General features: G+C 31.1%; 1 protein-coding gene across 8 annotated transcripts in view; it reads left to right on the top strand.

Annotated features, from left to right (window-relative positions):
- The first annotated feature begins 442 nt into the window (after positions 1-442).
- The window catches only part of LOC130894077 (uncharacterized protein CG45076-like), a 47,004-nt gene continuing 29,985 nt past the window's right edge, over positions 443-17,461 (top strand). For 2 of the 8 annotated variants that reach the window (XM_057800643.1, XM_057800646.1), the window contains exons 1-4: positions 1,580-1,871; positions 8,397-8,441; positions 9,690-9,887; positions 16,331-16,609. In XM_057800643.1, the coding sequence (XP_057656626.1) occupies positions 1,794-1,871; positions 8,397-8,441; positions 9,690-9,887; positions 16,331-16,609 (600 nt within the window). In that variant the 5' untranslated portion in view covers positions 1,580-1,793. Of the gene's footprint in view, positions 551-1,577; positions 1,872-8,396; positions 8,442-9,689; positions 9,888-16,330; positions 16,610-17,461 lie in introns of those variants that run through there. The other 6 variants (XM_057800650.1, XM_057800644.1, XM_057800645.1 and 3 more) reach the window with 6 other exon arrangements.

The raw sequence follows: 17,461 nt of genomic DNA on the forward strand, positions 1-17,461 counted from the left end.
TGAAATCAGTATTCAAACGTTAAGTCCATTGTTGTCTGTTGTTAAGGTAGGTAGCTCCACCAGTTATTCAGTGGAAACAACATGGAGGATTTTAGATGACATATTTTTATTGCACTAGCGTCTCGATTGGTAAGAAGTAGAAATAACTTTCTTTTGCTGAAATTTAGATGCTTCTTATTGGGTATGTTTAGTGGATTAACGTCTCTAGCTACTCTAAAGCTTCTAACTTACCTTCTTCTTTTTTAACATCATTAAAGCTAAAAAGTCAACAATCATAGATTCGGAATGGAAAAATTTTTTCGACAATTAGTTAGAAGCTTGTAAAAGTGTATTCATCTCAGTGGAGAATATTTTGAGAAATAATAAAGCCATATCCAATTATAAATGTTGGTTTTTATTTATTTACCTCAAAACTTGTATACCAACCCTCGTATACATAGTCACTTAGTTTAATTCTCTCATATAGTTCAAGAAACTTTCCTCGTTGTTAAACGTTTATAGTTTTCACGAAATTTCCTTTCAATACGTTCTGGACATATATAATTAGCTAGTATGTATCCAAAATATTAATTGTTTATAACAATGAGAATTAACTAATCCAAACACATAGGAAATTACGCATTTTTAGGTTATATGTTTGAAGTTACTGCTTCCCTTAGAATCGGTTTAATTTACTAATTAGCATATGGTGGTGTTTCATTATACTTAATTACCGTTGAACAACGTAAAACCGTACTTCTAAAACGCGGAATATCTAAAATCCGGATTAATTCGTTCCTATCGTAATTTTTAGCTTCTATATTTGACACAAGATGGCGAAACCATACATAACGATATAATGAAGAATATGTTTTAAAGTATTTAATCTTTTTGTTATTATTATTTTATAAATATGTTTTTGTGCAGTATTAAACGCGATTTTATTATATTATATGCATACTTCTCTCTCTGTTTAAGTTATTATGTAATGCGATATTATTTCTAGTTAACGCGATAGATGGCTGCACCAAAAATGCGTGGAAATGTTCGTATGATATAAAATCAGGTACTAGCGATTTCGGATTTACGATGTTGTACTGTATTTTATTTAGATTGAATTTTTAAGTTTGATATACAAATATATGCGTTTAAATGGTTTGTTAGCTTCCATAAATAAGAACTTGCAATATTAAGATTTTATTTATGTACTTTGGAAAAATATTTACGTATGCTATTATTTTTGACTGTTTACGCATTGTCTACGCATTTGGGGATAATCGATTTGAATGAGGTAACCGCGATTATTTTTAGAAAAAAAAATATCGTAGGCGAACGGTGTAGGCATATATATTTGTTCATTCATCTAATTTGAAGTAAGGAATTTTGCGTCATAAAGCAGTTTATTATGAAACATTCTTTCAAAAATCTACACTAATAAGTAGAATTATTAAATATATATACGGAGAAAAGTTAATTTTCTATTAATCATAAAATATAAATATGTCTTAAAGTACATCCAATTCTTCATCTAATTAATTTTTATATAATTTATTAACGTATCAACACTGTCCGAATTCATTTAAACTTTTGTTTATTAGAAAAATAACCAAGTAGTGTACTAAGCATCGAAAATAAAAGAGAAAACTCGCCCAATTCTGTATTTACCAAATTAAAAATAGATTTTGGCCGGCGTAAGAAGTTGTGCTAATATTTGAAAGTAGCGCGTATCGGGCTTCAGTCCAGTTCTCAACACTAAGAGACGCCGATCTCCGAATAATTTAAACGCCTTTTGTACCCCCCGAACATTCGACAAAATGGTTTATGAGTCCGATTTTTATACGACCAGAAGGCCTTATCGTACAACCCCCACGATATCGTCTTACACGATTTCGGTAAGTGATTTTTTTAAGTTTGATTTTCCTTTTTTTATATTTATCATGGGACGTTGAAAACTCCATTTTGGATAATTTAGAAAATCGCATTTATAACCTACGAAAATGGTTTTAACAACAGCTTCCGAATTTTGATAATCTTCATATTTTTATTTGATTTATTTTAAAATTTCAAAAAATTAAACGTTTTTATGTATAGATTTCTGGAAGGAATAATTCGTTGGTATTTTTTCAAACAAATAGTATGCTAAAAATAGAAGAAGAACGTTTTTAAGTTTATAAGTGGAGTTTTTAATTTTTATCAAACTTTATATTACGAACAAACCAAATTTAAAAAAGATCAACATAATAATGTAAAGTTTGAGATATTAATTAGTTTACTAACACTTTTAAATGATAATTTGCAATAAAGATAATCAATATATACAGTGTCAAAAAAGAAAATTGCGTTTCTAGTTTTTCTCTAACACATATATAGGAAAATACGAATTAGACGAAATTGGAATCAAAATTTTCTATTTTGACAATGTATTGAATATATTTTGAAAATACGTAGTTTGGCTATCAATAATGGTTTTAAGGTTCTAACTACTCAGTTATAATTGATCATTTTTTGTTGAATGTTACGTGAAAATGGACGAACTTTTTTAAAAATTCGTCTTCTAAAAACATTGAAATTTTCCCATACAAATGCGTAAAGTTTTTGTATATGAAATCCCCATAGACTGAATAAAATCTTAGTTTATAATAAATTTTATTATAAAATGCTTTTTGCTTTGATTTAACAATTAGTTGACGCCTAATAGGATTTGAAATTAGACGCGATTGTGATCTGACCTATACGTGTCCGTAAATCTCACATAAATGTTAAAAAAAAATAACTTACGACGAATATATTTTCATAAATAAAAAACGTTGAAATCCTGGTATAAAAATTCGACTTGAATATTCTCATAAGTTCTGTAAAAGTTTTGGCAATCAACTCCAAATGATTTGCTCATTGTCGAATAGATTCCTTGTGAATAAAGTTGTGCGTTGCCAACAATCTATTATTAAATATTGTTATTTAAATTAAGTAGAAAAAAAAAACAATTAAATTTCAAACTCCAGCTGTATTTAAACAAGTTTCAAATAACATTTATGGTATATTCGAAGTTGGTGATTGTTTTATTTAATATTTCTGAATTTATTTAAATATATAGAAAATAATTATCTAAACTGAGTAGTTTTTTTCTTAATAATGCGCTTAGATTTGGCCTCGGACGAACAGCACTGATGTCTACAATTCTTACAGAAACGTGAGATACCATGGGAGAAAGTGCCGTTCGTGCCGAGGCCAAGTCTCGTCCCGGATCCGATAACGGCTTTCGGCAAAAAGAAATCACCATCGGAACCAGTTAAAACCGAAAGAAAATCCATTTTATCTCCCGAAGAAAGAGCAAAAATCAAACCTAAAATTCTACTAGAACCCGTCAGGCCTTACGTATCCGCTAGAGACACTACCAGAGAAAAAGTTTTAACCAAAGTTTCGAAAAATACCGTTCAACCAGATAATGATCACATGGATTACGTTTTACCTAGATTACATAAAGTTGCAGAATGTCCGGATCTGCCTTATAAACGACGAATGGTGATCAATTCCGATATGCCACCAGTTTGGTAGACAAAAAAAAGAAGTTACGCAACGAGACACTTTAATTGCAATGAGCAATTATTTTTAACAACACAATGTTCATTTTAATTACGAAAATTTCCCATAAAGGCTTCCACCACGTGATTAATACGACAAATCAAGTTATGACTAATATTCCAAACATATTTGACAAAACTCTAAAAAAATATCGATACACATATCGATGAATAAGTTTCAAATATGATATGATAATATTTAGTATTTAGTATTATTTGGTTCATTCGATTTGGAATCTGAGCTGAATCAATATTTTAAGTAAACCAATCTTCAATTATTCTTCTTCTTTCCACATACTCAAGATCTTTTTATCCTCGTATTGGTTTCTACCAAGTTCAATGACATTGAATTCACAATGGTGGGATGGTAGCCTTAAGGCCGCTTGTCATGATGCAAGACAACGTGCAAGAAATTGCACGAAATTTATCGCAAAGTCAATATATTGCATAGATGAATATTGCGTTTTATTTAATATTTATGTGCGGTTTAAAAATGAAAATAATAAAACTAAGTAAAGTGAATGGTCAGTGCATCACTAGCATTAATTATAACTTCTGTTACTTTGATTTTGGAGTGTGATAGGCAGAAAAGAGGATTAATCAAAATCCCAACCTCAAATTTCATTTAAAATTTTTGTCCCTAGCTTAACGACGAAAATAAAACTAAGTTTTACGAAAATCAGCTCATCTACTGAGCCTAAAATAACTAAATTTTCAACCTGCACCCAAAATAATTTCACCAAACCGATAAAGTTGCAAGTGCGAGGAATATTGCATTGCAAGTTGTCTTGCATCATGTCAAGTAGCCTTAAGCTAAATTTCATCGGCGTATGTTTTTTATCAAGGAATATTGCGTGTTGCGTTGCATTGCAAGTTGTCTTGCATCATGTCAAGTAGCCTTAAGCTGAATTTCATCTGCGTATGTTTTTTATCAAGGAATATTGCGTCTTGCATTGCATTGCAAGTTGTCTTACATTATGTCAAGTAGCCTTAAGCTAAGTTTCATCGGCGTATGTTTTTGATCAAGGAATATTGCGTGTTGCATTGCATTGCAAGTTGTCTTGCATCATGTTAAGTAGCCTTAAGCTAAATTTCATCTGTGTATGTTTTTGATCAAGGAATATTGCTTGTTGCATTGCATTGCAAGTTGTCTTTCATCATGTCAAGTAGCCTTAAGCTGAATTTCATCTGCGTATGTTTTTGATCAAGGAATATTGCGTGTTGCGTTGCATTGCAAGTTGTCTTTCATCATGTCAAGTAGCCTTAAGCTGAATTTCATCTGCGTATGTTTTTGATCAAGGAATATTGCGTGTTGCGTTGCATTGCAAGTTGTCTTGCATCGTGTCAAGTAGCCTTAAGCTAAATTTCATCGATGTATGTTTTTTATCAAGGAATATTGCTTGTTGCATTGCATTGCAAGTTGTCTTGCATCATGTCAAGTAGCCTTAAGCTAAATTTCATCGACGTATGTTTTTTATCAATAAATAATGCGTCTTGCATTGCATTGTACGTTGCATCTTGTCAAGCGGCCTTTAAGATTTCACGACTCGATTTATTTTAGCAATTTGTAAAAGTCCAGAGATTTGTGAATAAAACCATCGATTTTAGATTATAATTCGATTTTTATTGATAGATCGAGTCACGTGTTGGAACATTTTCACCGATTCCAGTTTAGATGCCTTTAAAATATTTAGTTCTAGTTTCTATTTATCAAAATATTGGGTAGTTTTTCTAAAAATTTCTTATTTTTTAGTGTCTTGATGCGTTCTTCTTCATATTGAACATATATCTGCTTTTATATTATTTAATTTCATTATTATTTGTTCCGTATTGATAGCAAACTAGTTTTAAATTAGTAATATGTGAAGAGATGCATTTTTGATGTGAATTTCGTTAAGGCTTTTAATTTTAATAACACACGCTTATAGTTTTTAACCAGAGTTACATTATTTTGTTTATAAATATTTGAGGGATATATAAAACAATAAAATAATTTAAAACGATGTTTTATTTTTATTGTTAATTGAAAGTATACATTGCATGAAAAATATACACATACAAAAACTGAAACATATATTAACAAAACTACCTATCCGTCCTATATACGTATATCCTTATTTTCGAAAAAAATCTATCAAATTAAAGGTAAGTCATCAAATTATTTCATCACATCTCTTCGTTTACATTGTCCAATTGTACGAATTTAATTTTCAAATGTGGAAATTATTGTTAGATTCGATAATAAAATTTATTTTCGACTACAGTTCGTAATATAGTTATTTAGAATATCTGTCCGTGTCTGTATCAAAATTGTTGAAATTCAAAACTAGATTTTACGCTCAAAATAAATTTGCGTTTTGCTTTTCAGAAAATCAAAAATAAACCATATTCTCGTCTCGTATTTACATTTGGTATATTGCCAGAATATATTAAATTGTACGCAATCGTTTCGTTTTTGCCTCAAAGAACAAAAAAAAAAAGGATATAAAATGAATTTCTTCGAAAAAAAATCTATTCAAATGCCTCAGGATGGTCCCGACAAGGAAAACACAAAAATTTTCGTAATAAGAATCGTCAAGCTCTTCAAAATTTACCCATTAACAATCGACATCATCTTTATATTGTTGGAAAATCTCCGAGCTATTTTTTAAGGCCTGGGAACAGAAAATATTCTGATGAGGCTAAATCTGGCGATTAGGTAGCAATTCAAACTTCAATTCATTAATTTTGGCTATTATTCTAAACGCGGACGTTCAATAACTTTTATATCTTCAAGGTAGTCAATGAAAATTATCTCACGAGCATCCTAAAAGAACCCGACGCCATTACCTTGCCTGCAGATCCTGCTTTGGAGCCGGTTTTACCTATTAAATAACGTGGCATCTTCAAACACTAATTTAGGTTAAGACCTCGTCCCATAATAAAATATCGGGTAGATGTATTTGAAGAAATCTATGTCTATTTAATTGAAGTTTCCACGTCAGTCGAAGAACGAAGAATGTTTGTATTACTTTTTCATAATTTGAAAATCTTGAGGAAAATCTTTTCCAATTATCATATTTAGATATTTCAGTCTCGTAAAGATTGATACGCCATCTGTTGTTTTTCCAGTTTTGTAAGACCAAATTATGAAGTGAAATAAAAAATAAGTTATTCAGAATTGACTAGATATTAATTTATTATAATCAAAAGTAATTTGATTGGATATAGAAACGAAGAGTGACTTTTTGATAGCGAAAAAAATAATAAGATAATTTTTGTCCATCGATGTAACGTTTACTGTATTAGTAGTCGATAGTTATCAGCTTTATTACTTACTATTCAAGTTTAAACTAAAATTCACTGTAAAACGAAATAAATTTCCCATAATAATTGGTAAAATCCTGACGAAAGATCAAATGAATGAACTACACCGCCCCGAAATCAGGATTCAACCATTATCTGGGACGTATTCAGTATATGTTTATTCAAATTTTAGTTTAAACCGTTTTGTAATATTCCTTTTATTCGTCTATTCCTCACAATGTCATTCTTCTTCTTTTTTCCTCAGACGCCAAGACATTATTTGGTAACTGAAACGCCGGAACGCAGCTACAAATCAGCGGAACAAGTCTACTCGTACTCTTACAATTCCGATTCTAATCGATCCGGTTACGGTGCACCTCAATCTCGTTCTTATTCTTCCTCAGAAACGGTCACCAGGTCTTCCACTGGAGGTCCTGGTGGCTACAACTACTCTTCTGAACGTACGTCACGCACCAGAGGCGATGGTCCCGGAGGTTATAGCTCTAGCTATAGCTCTACCACTTCCGGTAGATTACCAGGGGGTACTACTTACCGCCATTATTCATACCGCATCTAAATCTTTTGGAATCTTGATTTAGAAGATCGATTCTTCTTATATATTGATCACTTTTTAATTTTTTTTGATGTGATAGTTTATTTTGTTTTTAAATTAGTGGATATATGTACAGGGTGTGTACAAATTTTCGTATAATTAGACGAAATCAAATTAGAAATAGGAAGTCATTGATTAAGGATTAATAAATAGTAAAAAATGCAGTGTTTTGTAAAAGTATGATAATTGAAAACGCCCTATACATGTATTCTAACATTTTTGTAGTTAGTAAAGCACGTGGTTGAAATAACAAATCAATTTAGTAGAAGTAAAATGGATAAATTGAATTTTTGCTTCTGAAATATTAATTAAAAAAAATTAACTGTTTTCTGTAACAGGGAAACGAGGTTATACAAAGATTGGTTCAATAAACATAATGCCTCGAGCGCTAATTTCTTTTTAAAATCAGATTTCTATTGGAAAACAAAAATAATATTTGAAGGTTATTTCGAAATATTCTTTATAATAATGGTTGAGTGATGTATGAATTTTTTGCGATAACTTTCAAAGTTTATCATCAAATTAACACAAACACCGACTGAGTTTTTTGTTGTATACATTCTAATTGTGTTTATGATTATAGTTTATAGTATTTGTTTGTGAAATCAAAATTTTGTACCCTTTTTATTTTTCGAATTATAATAATTTTTGTTATCTACCTTGTAATATATTTTATGAACATAAATTCGAGTTTTCTTTTCCTTAATATTTTTCGTAATCTCAACATCCTTTCCTCACCTTCACCCACTAACATTGTATGTGTTTATTTTTTCAAAAAATATGTTTTTTTTGTTCCATACAGTGTGTGATACAGTTTGACATAATTATCGAAACGAATATTTTTTTTGATAATTTGAAATTGATATTTTTCACCTTGTTTTTTTGTATAGTACTAACTATCCATATATATTATTTATCCTTGCTTTTCCTTTCCTCAGGGAGTGCCTTCTAGACAAGTTAGGGTGTTGCCGGGATTAGGAAAAGTGAGTATTATTTATTTTCAACAACGTAATAGATATAAAGAAGCAAATTTTGAACAAATATTGAACAACGTAATCAGATATTGATAATAAATTTGAATTTGATACCAAATTTTTTTCTTTTTCTTTGTACTAATGCACCAAGTACAAAAATATGTTCGAAATTTGCACTAAATTGGCTATTTTATATTTTCTTTTTCTTCTATTATCTCATTTAGTAATTTTAAGTTATAATCAAACAATAAGCACAAAAAATTACTTCAAAAATATTTACAATTTATCATCAGTACTCACTTAATTTGAGCTCGAGAAGGGTAAGCTCTTTTTTTTCCTGTACGAAGGGAATTCCTCATGTTCACCCGTCGTGTCGTCGGACTCTTTTAGACTTAAACCCCGCTGAATTCCTACTCTTTTTCTCTTTGGTTTCTATTATATCATAGGTGTACTTCCAGGACTCCTGTTATTCTAACAAGCTTTTCATCATGCTGGTAATGGTAAAAATACATCTACGTTTCTGGGTATACACCTCTTCACACCTGAGCAGTGGGAAAGCTTTACTAGGTGTAATATACCTCACTGCACTAAGTGCATTTAGAAGTATCCGATCTCCGTCTGGTATAAAGATACTTTCGATAACATAAGTTTCTTGTTCATCCAAACTTCGATAACAGGAATGAATCGGCCATATATTATATTGTACCATATCGTTTGTCACCTCTGGTTAATATCTTCAGCCTTCGACAGTCCTTTGTACCTGATTCTTTTACTTCTGCTCCACCGGTAGACGCTACATATGCGAATAATTATCTTCTTCTGTAGTCGTATCTGCTTAGCATTAAATGTTTTTCTTTCGTAGACAGTTTGTCTATGGCCACGCTCAAAAGGATTTTCCTATTAGATGCTCTAGGACTGCTAATGTTTGGCGTTATACTCGTCAGAGCTGCAAGACTTTTCTCTGCTTTTACTTTACTTTTTAAAGTTTCGTGTCTAGGTAAATACCTAGGTGTGTCGTAAAGACAGCTTCTGGTTTTTGTGGCGCTAGCTCAAGACGTTTGGTATTCTCTTTTTATCAAATCTCAGACCAGTCATCTACAGTTAAGGATGAAGTTCTTTAAGAACCAACGACGTACGGAATGCGTTCGATTGAACGTCAGTTTGTATTTGTTGTTATATGGTGATGCATTTTTTTTTTGAAAATTCGGTATATTTTTAAAGAATAAGTGGGTATATTTTTTTGTTATTTATTTATAGGTACACGTGACTTATACGTACGATCGTATAGTACCGTATGTGGGGCACAAAAGGTTGACGGTCGTGACTGCTCCGCCGAAAGTATGGGCGACGCGGCCCAGTGTCCTTCAACGCGAATACGACCGCATAGAAAGTAAACTTCGACCTTGGAACGGTTATTCCGCGACAAATCGCTACCTCAACTCTAATTCGGCTGTGGTAAGAATCAAGAAATAATATAAATTAAAGGACATGTCGCCAATTTAAGAAATTGTTTAGTAGTTTATTACGAAAAAAACAATAATTTTGGCCGAACTGTAAAGGTTTTCATTACTATTCGAAAGCCCACTATTATTATTATTTGAGGTATATAACAATAAATTATTGAAGAGAAGAAGATCTAAGCAATTTCTTTCAAGTTGGTACGATGAAAATATTTTTAAAAGAATCTGGAGAATTATACTTCTTTGCTATTTTTACTTAATTTCAAAGTACAAAAACAATTATTTTAAATAGAAAGTTTATTGGAAATGTCAATGATAAGTAATTATTCTGGTCTATAACTTAATTCGTGCGTTTTTTTCCAAATTTGAACGTTTATTTAAGAAAAACATGTACTAAATTATTGCCCATCTGGAGCTATGACCTTTTCCCATCTTTCTAGTAATTTTTGGATCCCATCCCAAAAGAACTGCTCTGGCTTGGCAGCCAAGAATGAATCAAACCATTTTTTTATATCTTTCTCTGATGTAAACCGTTTTCCAAATGTAGTCAGAAGGTGCAAGGTCTGGGTATAAGGCGGGTAAGGTAAAACTTCCCATCCACTGTTTTCCAAATAGTGTTTAACCGGAATAGCAACGTGGGGCCGAGCGTTGTCATGATGAAAAATCATTGCCTCGCATATTCCGGACGTTTTTCGGCAGTGCTCTCTTCGATAGCGTTCTTAATTGATGGTTTTTTGTGCTTGGGGTTGTCGTAATGGATCCATTTTTCATCACCAGTAACAATTCGATGCAAAAAGGCAGCATTTCGGACATGCAAAATCGTCTTTCGACGTCTCTCGGCTTGAGTTCATGCGGAACCCAATTTCCTTGCTTTTCAATATATGCAGCTGCTTTTAAACGTTTTGAAAGGGCTGCTTGAGTGACACACGAAGATTCTGCGAGCTCTTTTTGTGTTTGGCAACAATCTTCATCTAGTAATGCTTTCAGTTCTTCATCTTCAACCTTTTTTGGCTGCCAAGGACGTTCATCGTCTTCCAAGCCAAAATCACCACTTTAAAATCGTGCAAACTACTTTAGGCACGTTCGTTCAGCTAGAGCATAAATTTTCACCAAAATACGATGACTTTCGGCAGTATTTTTCTTTATATAAAAGCAATGAAGAAGAACTCCCCGCAAAAACACTTTTTCAGAAACAAAGTTCGACATATTTGAGTGAAAAAATTATTGTTTTTAACGCTTCAAATAAATTAAATGTACTGTAAAGACATACAATAAAAGTAGCTTTCCAAAGCGGGTTCGGAATATTGGAACGATGTAACATTATACAAGTTACGCCATCTTTTATCAAACCGCACGAATTAAGTTATAGACCCATCAATATAATTAGTAATTAAGCATTTCCGATATTTTTCTTCGAAGGCATTAAAAACTACGACATAAATTGAAAATTCATTCGAATAATTCGAAACAAAAATATATTTCATGTAATTTGTTTCAAATTTATCCAGATTCTAGAAAAAACGTGATTTGGTCTGTATCATTTTTTTTTATATATAACCGATAAGTATCTGGGAGTTTGTTGTTCGTCCTTCGATTTGTTTTGTCCCATTTTCCATAATATTGAATGCTCGATATAATAGAGATCGTGCTTTTTATCGAAAACGCTACATTCTTGTAAATTCTTCATTTTATTTTTCAATTAAATGGTTTCTCACTTCATAATTGATATAATAACGATTTTAGTTAATAGTAGAATGATCTCGTTTACTATAGTGACCAAGTCACGTGATAATTTGAGCTCGATTTTTGCACTTGCGAATTTATACTGACACTTCGTTTTTTTAAATTTTTTTATTGTATTCACCGCTTGAATTCCTCTCATCAGCGCAATATGCTTTTTTGTTTTTTCAACTTATTTTTGACAAGCCTAACAACATGCACGCTCAGCCGATTTTTGGCTTGAAGAAAATTGAAATATTCAGTCAAATAAGTACGTTCTATCAATATAATTATATTTATATATATATTTATATATACACGACGTTTCGAGTACAATTATTACCGTCCTCAAGACTATTTATTCCCCTTTATTCGTTTTTCTACATTTTTTTTCTTTCCTACGTCCATTATTTCCAGCTTCCTACAACTTACATAACCTGATATGATCGATTTATTAGAATTTTTCTATACAACAATTTTTTTCTTAAAATTATTAATCCAAAATAAACAATTACCATTATTGCATTGATAAGTGAAATATTTTTGATTTTTCATGTCTTATGCTCCACCTCTCGTGTTTTAAAAATATAATCAAACGAGGATCGTACCAGAAGTACCTGTCTTGACATAAAGATGGCGGTAATTTTTTTAAAAAATACCAAAAAATAGTTTGAAGACACCACGTCGTTTGCCAGTCATCAATAGTGAACGTTTTCAGTAAATTTGTAAAGTAGCAAAGTTTAGACGAGACCGTACGACCTTCAAAGACAAGTAGTTGACCAAATGAGGTGACGACTCCAAAAATATTGAAGAAAATCCACAAAGTGGAATTGGCAGACATTGTAGGCATTTCATAAAGGAGTTAAATTGCATTTTGGCTGGAAATTAGAACATGAGAAAGCTGTGCGTTGCGTTTGCTCACAATGGAACAAACACACCGTCGTGAAGATGTTTCCATCGAGTGATTGGCAATGTTTCACATAAATTTTTGGGCCGTTTCATTACGTGGTTCCATCACTTCACCCCCGATACAAAATAACAATCAAAACAATCGATTGAAAAGGGAAAACCGGCACCAAAGGGAGCAAAGATCGTTCCATCTGCAGTTAAGGTTATGGCGTCGGTTCTTTGGGATGCGCATGTGATAATTTTCATTGACTATTTTGAGAAAGGAAAAACTATCAACAGCGAGTGTTATTGCAACGTTTGAGCGAAGAAATTAACCGTTTGGTTAAGAAAAAAGTGTTGTTTAATCAAGACAATGCACCATCTCACATGTCCATTATTGCAATGGCCAAAATTAATTACTTAAAAGTTTGAATTACCACTTCATGCTCTCTATTTGCCAAATTTAGCACCATCGGATAATATCCTGTTCTCAGACTAGAAGAAATAGTTTGGTGGACAAAGATTTTCCAACAATGAAGTGCTAATGGCTATTTTGAAGAGCTTCACGATTCCTATTAGCTAAAAGAATAATAAATATATTTTTTCCCAAAATTGTTGTGTTTTCTTTGTTGGGCGAGGTACTCCTGGGGCCATCCTCATTATAAGTATTACAATTCATGTCTCATGGTATATATTCTATATTCCATGTATCATATATCATGTTTCAAATCTGAAACTAGTTAATTTTTCATACGAAATGTATTGGGGGTGGGAAATTGATAATAAAAATGAAAATTATAACTTTCAACTTAAGTATTTTTTATTACTACAAAATATTTTTCTATTCACTATGTATCCGTATTATTTTTATTGCTTTCTATTGCGATAATGCCATTTTATAAAATGGATATTTGCACTTTCCAATAATTTTATGATATGGAATAAAATTTCCATCCGTCTTTAAGGAAGAAAACCAGATAATTTTATTTATATTCCTACTTCATATTTATTCTTTCGCGAGCCGTTTATTCCATTAATTTTCCAGAAGATATACCTGGTTAATGGAACGCAAGGAACATCAGCTGCCTTAGGGCTTTCTCTTTATATTTAAGAAATACGAATAATCTCGATGCTCTTTTCCAGAACGAACAATCTGAAAAATAATCCTCTTTGTATATAATAAATTAATGAAATCTCTGTAGCCCTAATTTTTTAATTATCGTGTGTCACTATTATAAAAATGGTTTTTCATTACAGCAAGAGTTTCAAAACGAATGCGGGAATAGTCTTTTGTCACTTATTTTTTATATTGTTTTCTTGTTTCGGCTTGTATTCATATTATTTATTTATAGAAAAATGGTTAAAAATGTAAATTAGGGAAATTACACCCTAACGTAGATAGTCGGTTGGTAGCACTGATTTACGTTTGACAGTTGATAATATTATTTCAACTAAAACGTTTGCTCGAATCAGAAAAATCTCATCCTGTAAGTGGAATGTGTCTGTTGAATACACCATTAGAAGGATTATTCTCACTCTAAAAAGTGACACATAAAAATTTCATTATATTAAACTATCCATTCATTTATTCCATGACTAATATTTAAAAATTGAAATAACCTCACACAACGTCCAGTCAACTGCCAAAATGAAACTAGTATTCAGGGATACCAATCCACTGCAGGAAATTACCAAAGTATTAATTATAAAATTTAAATGATTAGTTTGAAAATTTATTAAAAATACTGTGTATCTCAGAATAATAAAACCTATTCTTATAGTAATTTTACTCACTTACTCACCGAATATTATAATTCAATTTTATGACGGTTTTTATGGTATAAAAATCTACCATTACCTTAATAATTTTCTTCTTGGAAGCGTTCTTTGCATTGACGTAATCTTTGCCACGGCGTGATGAGGCCTACAACTACAAAGAACGTGGATTTCGATACGCTTGGTTACTTTTTATATGCGCGGGTACCAAAGTATACAATATCTACATAAATTTACACAGATAATTTTCTTCGACACCAAATACATCGATAACTTTTCATATATAATAATAAGTCTTTGTGTTCACTTCAAAAAAGCTTCATTCATAACCATATAACATACAAAGTGAGTTTCATTGTTTTGTTTATAAGGATCTTCTGATCCGGCCGGTATTATGGTGGTATTAACATCGTTGCCAGATCTTTCCTTTTTCCGGAAAAATAAAGTGCTTTGTTATTTCAAATACATAACCCTGTATATTTTTCGCTTTTCGAAATCCTTAAGAAATAATATTAGGATATGGTGATAGGTGTAGAAGTCAAGAAGAAACTTGTAATATCTTTAATAATTTATATCCTAACCGAATTCCCACAACAAGATTTACTATCGATATATTTAAAAAGTTTAACGGAACTTGTTCGGTAAAAGATTTATCCAAATCAGGACGAAGAAAAACTGCATTAACTGAAAATAAATTTTTAGATGTTTGTGTCTTGTTAGGGAACTAATGAAAATCCATACAAGGTTTGTTCAACAGTTGTCAGATGACGATTTTGATAGACGCGAAGAGTTTGCAGATCTAAAATGTGACAAACAAAACTATCCAAATTTTTTAAGGCCACTTTTTGTATTAATGGGAATGTAAATTATTGATACTGTTCACGTAACAATCCTCGTTGGATGCGCGAATCCAATAACCCAATATCCCGAAAAACTGAATAATAAGCGACAAAATAATTAGTCCTTTTTTCATTGAGGGTGAGGGAGAGATTATTTCTTGTGGGGTCATTTAAAAAACATCGTTTATAAAACAAAACCTGCCAATATTCGGGAATTAAAAGATTATCACAAAAATAAGGAGAATTGAGCAATCAGGGATGTTGTAAATGTATTGCAAAGATTTAAAAATAAACGTCTACGATTTATTAAAATTAGTTATAAGATTTTTTTCATTAATACTTTTTGTCGTTCTTATAAACAAAACTCTATGTGTCTTTTTCGTAATCCAGAATTTTTGTATACATATCGAATATTAGTCACTGAATTCATATATATCTTAATTACTTCGACAAAGAACAGGGTTGTATTTAGCACAAGTATTGAGCTTTCGAAATGGTAACCAAATAATTCAAACTCTTCGACTAAAATCTTACATACTTCTTTTGACCTGCTCGTTTGTTTAAAAATTATCAGAATTTCATAAATATTGAAATTATATTTTTCAGTAACTTGTATGAAGTATTGTCTAGTATCAAAAGTCAATTATTTATTTCTAACGAAGTAGTTTCCTTCGAGAATCGATTTGAAGGCACACAAAATTAGAATATACCCTAAAATAGCAATGATATTTTGTTTATACCAAGTTTTCGTGATGGAAAATACACGACCTGAAATAATTCCCTAAACAGATAAATGTTTTGTTAAGAAACACTTTGTTTATGAATGAATATCTTAGCACGCTGTAATTATATACTAACTATCATTACCATATACCCTCCTACTAGTTTAGTAGTGTTTCATTATGTTAATTGCTTAGAATAATCACAAAAGTTCATCTATATCTAGAAAATTGTAAGAAGAAAGTCTGAAAAACAAATCGAAGCTATTTTATATCAGTTATCGTCTATAATCAATTTCCTAGGTTTGTCTTAGCTTCTGATATATTTCGATTGTAAAATTCTCAAAAATCAAATGCCTAATTGATTAATTTTTTCGATAAATTTCTTATCTACATCTTGTTTATTGTTGTGTTTCTACAGATATCTCATTTTACTAATACGACTACGATATTGCCTCTCCTTTCTGCAACGTAGTAAATCTCCTCTTTTATTACAGCGGACTTACTATGTAAGCTACCCAATAACGGGATCTGACTACTACTCCACCAACATATCTTCATCGTCCTCTTACCCGAAGTTATACCGGTGGTACTATTCGTTTCCGAAGGAATACTATTCGTATTGGCCGTTATACAGGACTTATCTTACAAACTATTTGAGGAACTACTATTCGAACACCGATTGGCCTAGTTACTATTGGTCGACTTATTTGCCTTACGTTAGGAATTTGGACTACGATTTTAGCGAACTCGAAAACCGAATCGATAATTTGCGAGTGAGTACCGAATGATGACGAAACATTTTTTTCAGTGTATTCAAATTGATATTTCCGTTGAATATATTCCAAAATACTATAAAAGTTTGATGAGAACGGGAATTTACTAGTAATTGAGATTAAATCCGGGAATTTAAAGGAGAATAATACTATTTTATCCATTTTTTTTAACATTCGTGTTTTAGTAAGATTTCAATTTTTATACACTTCAATTCACCACGTATATCATCAGTTTTGTGTAACGAATAGTTGCTTTAATAGTGACAGAGTATTAAAAAAAATTAAACCTGTTGTACAAGGTTTTAATTGAATTTTTTTTAAATATATTTAAATTATTATGGGAACCATAGAAAACAATCTACAGGGTGTCCCACGACGAGTTAAAACTATCTTTATATGGCAAAATACTTATAGTAAAATCATGAAAATTTCTACGTTTAGGTTTTCGGATACGATGTTTTTAACTAATATATTTTCAAATATGGTTCTGCCGGAAGTCGACTGTAACTTTATTATTTTGAACGGAACACCCTGTATATTAATACATTTTTGAAATTACTTAAAATTTTTGTATACTTTTGTCTAAAAACGATTTTCGAAAAATGCATATTTTTTGAGTTATTAATTTTTTTGTAAAAAAATTGACAGTTGCAGACCCTTATAAATGATTTTTTGACGAGTATATCCTTAAAGATATGAAAATGGTTTCTATTCGGTTGATTTTAGCAAGGTCAGACGTATTTGAATCTATGTTGAAAAATTTTAAATTTTATACAGGGTGTGTATAAAAAGTGTTCAAAGTTTAACTTCATAAATATCAAATTTCTTTATTTTTTCTATTTTAATGCATTC

This window comes from Diorhabda carinulata, chromosome 5 (assembly GCF_026250575.1).
Source record: "Diorhabda carinulata isolate Delta chromosome 5, icDioCari1.1, whole genome shotgun sequence".
Classification (NCBI taxonomy): domain Eukaryota; kingdom Metazoa; phylum Arthropoda; class Insecta; order Coleoptera; family Chrysomelidae; genus Diorhabda; species Diorhabda carinulata.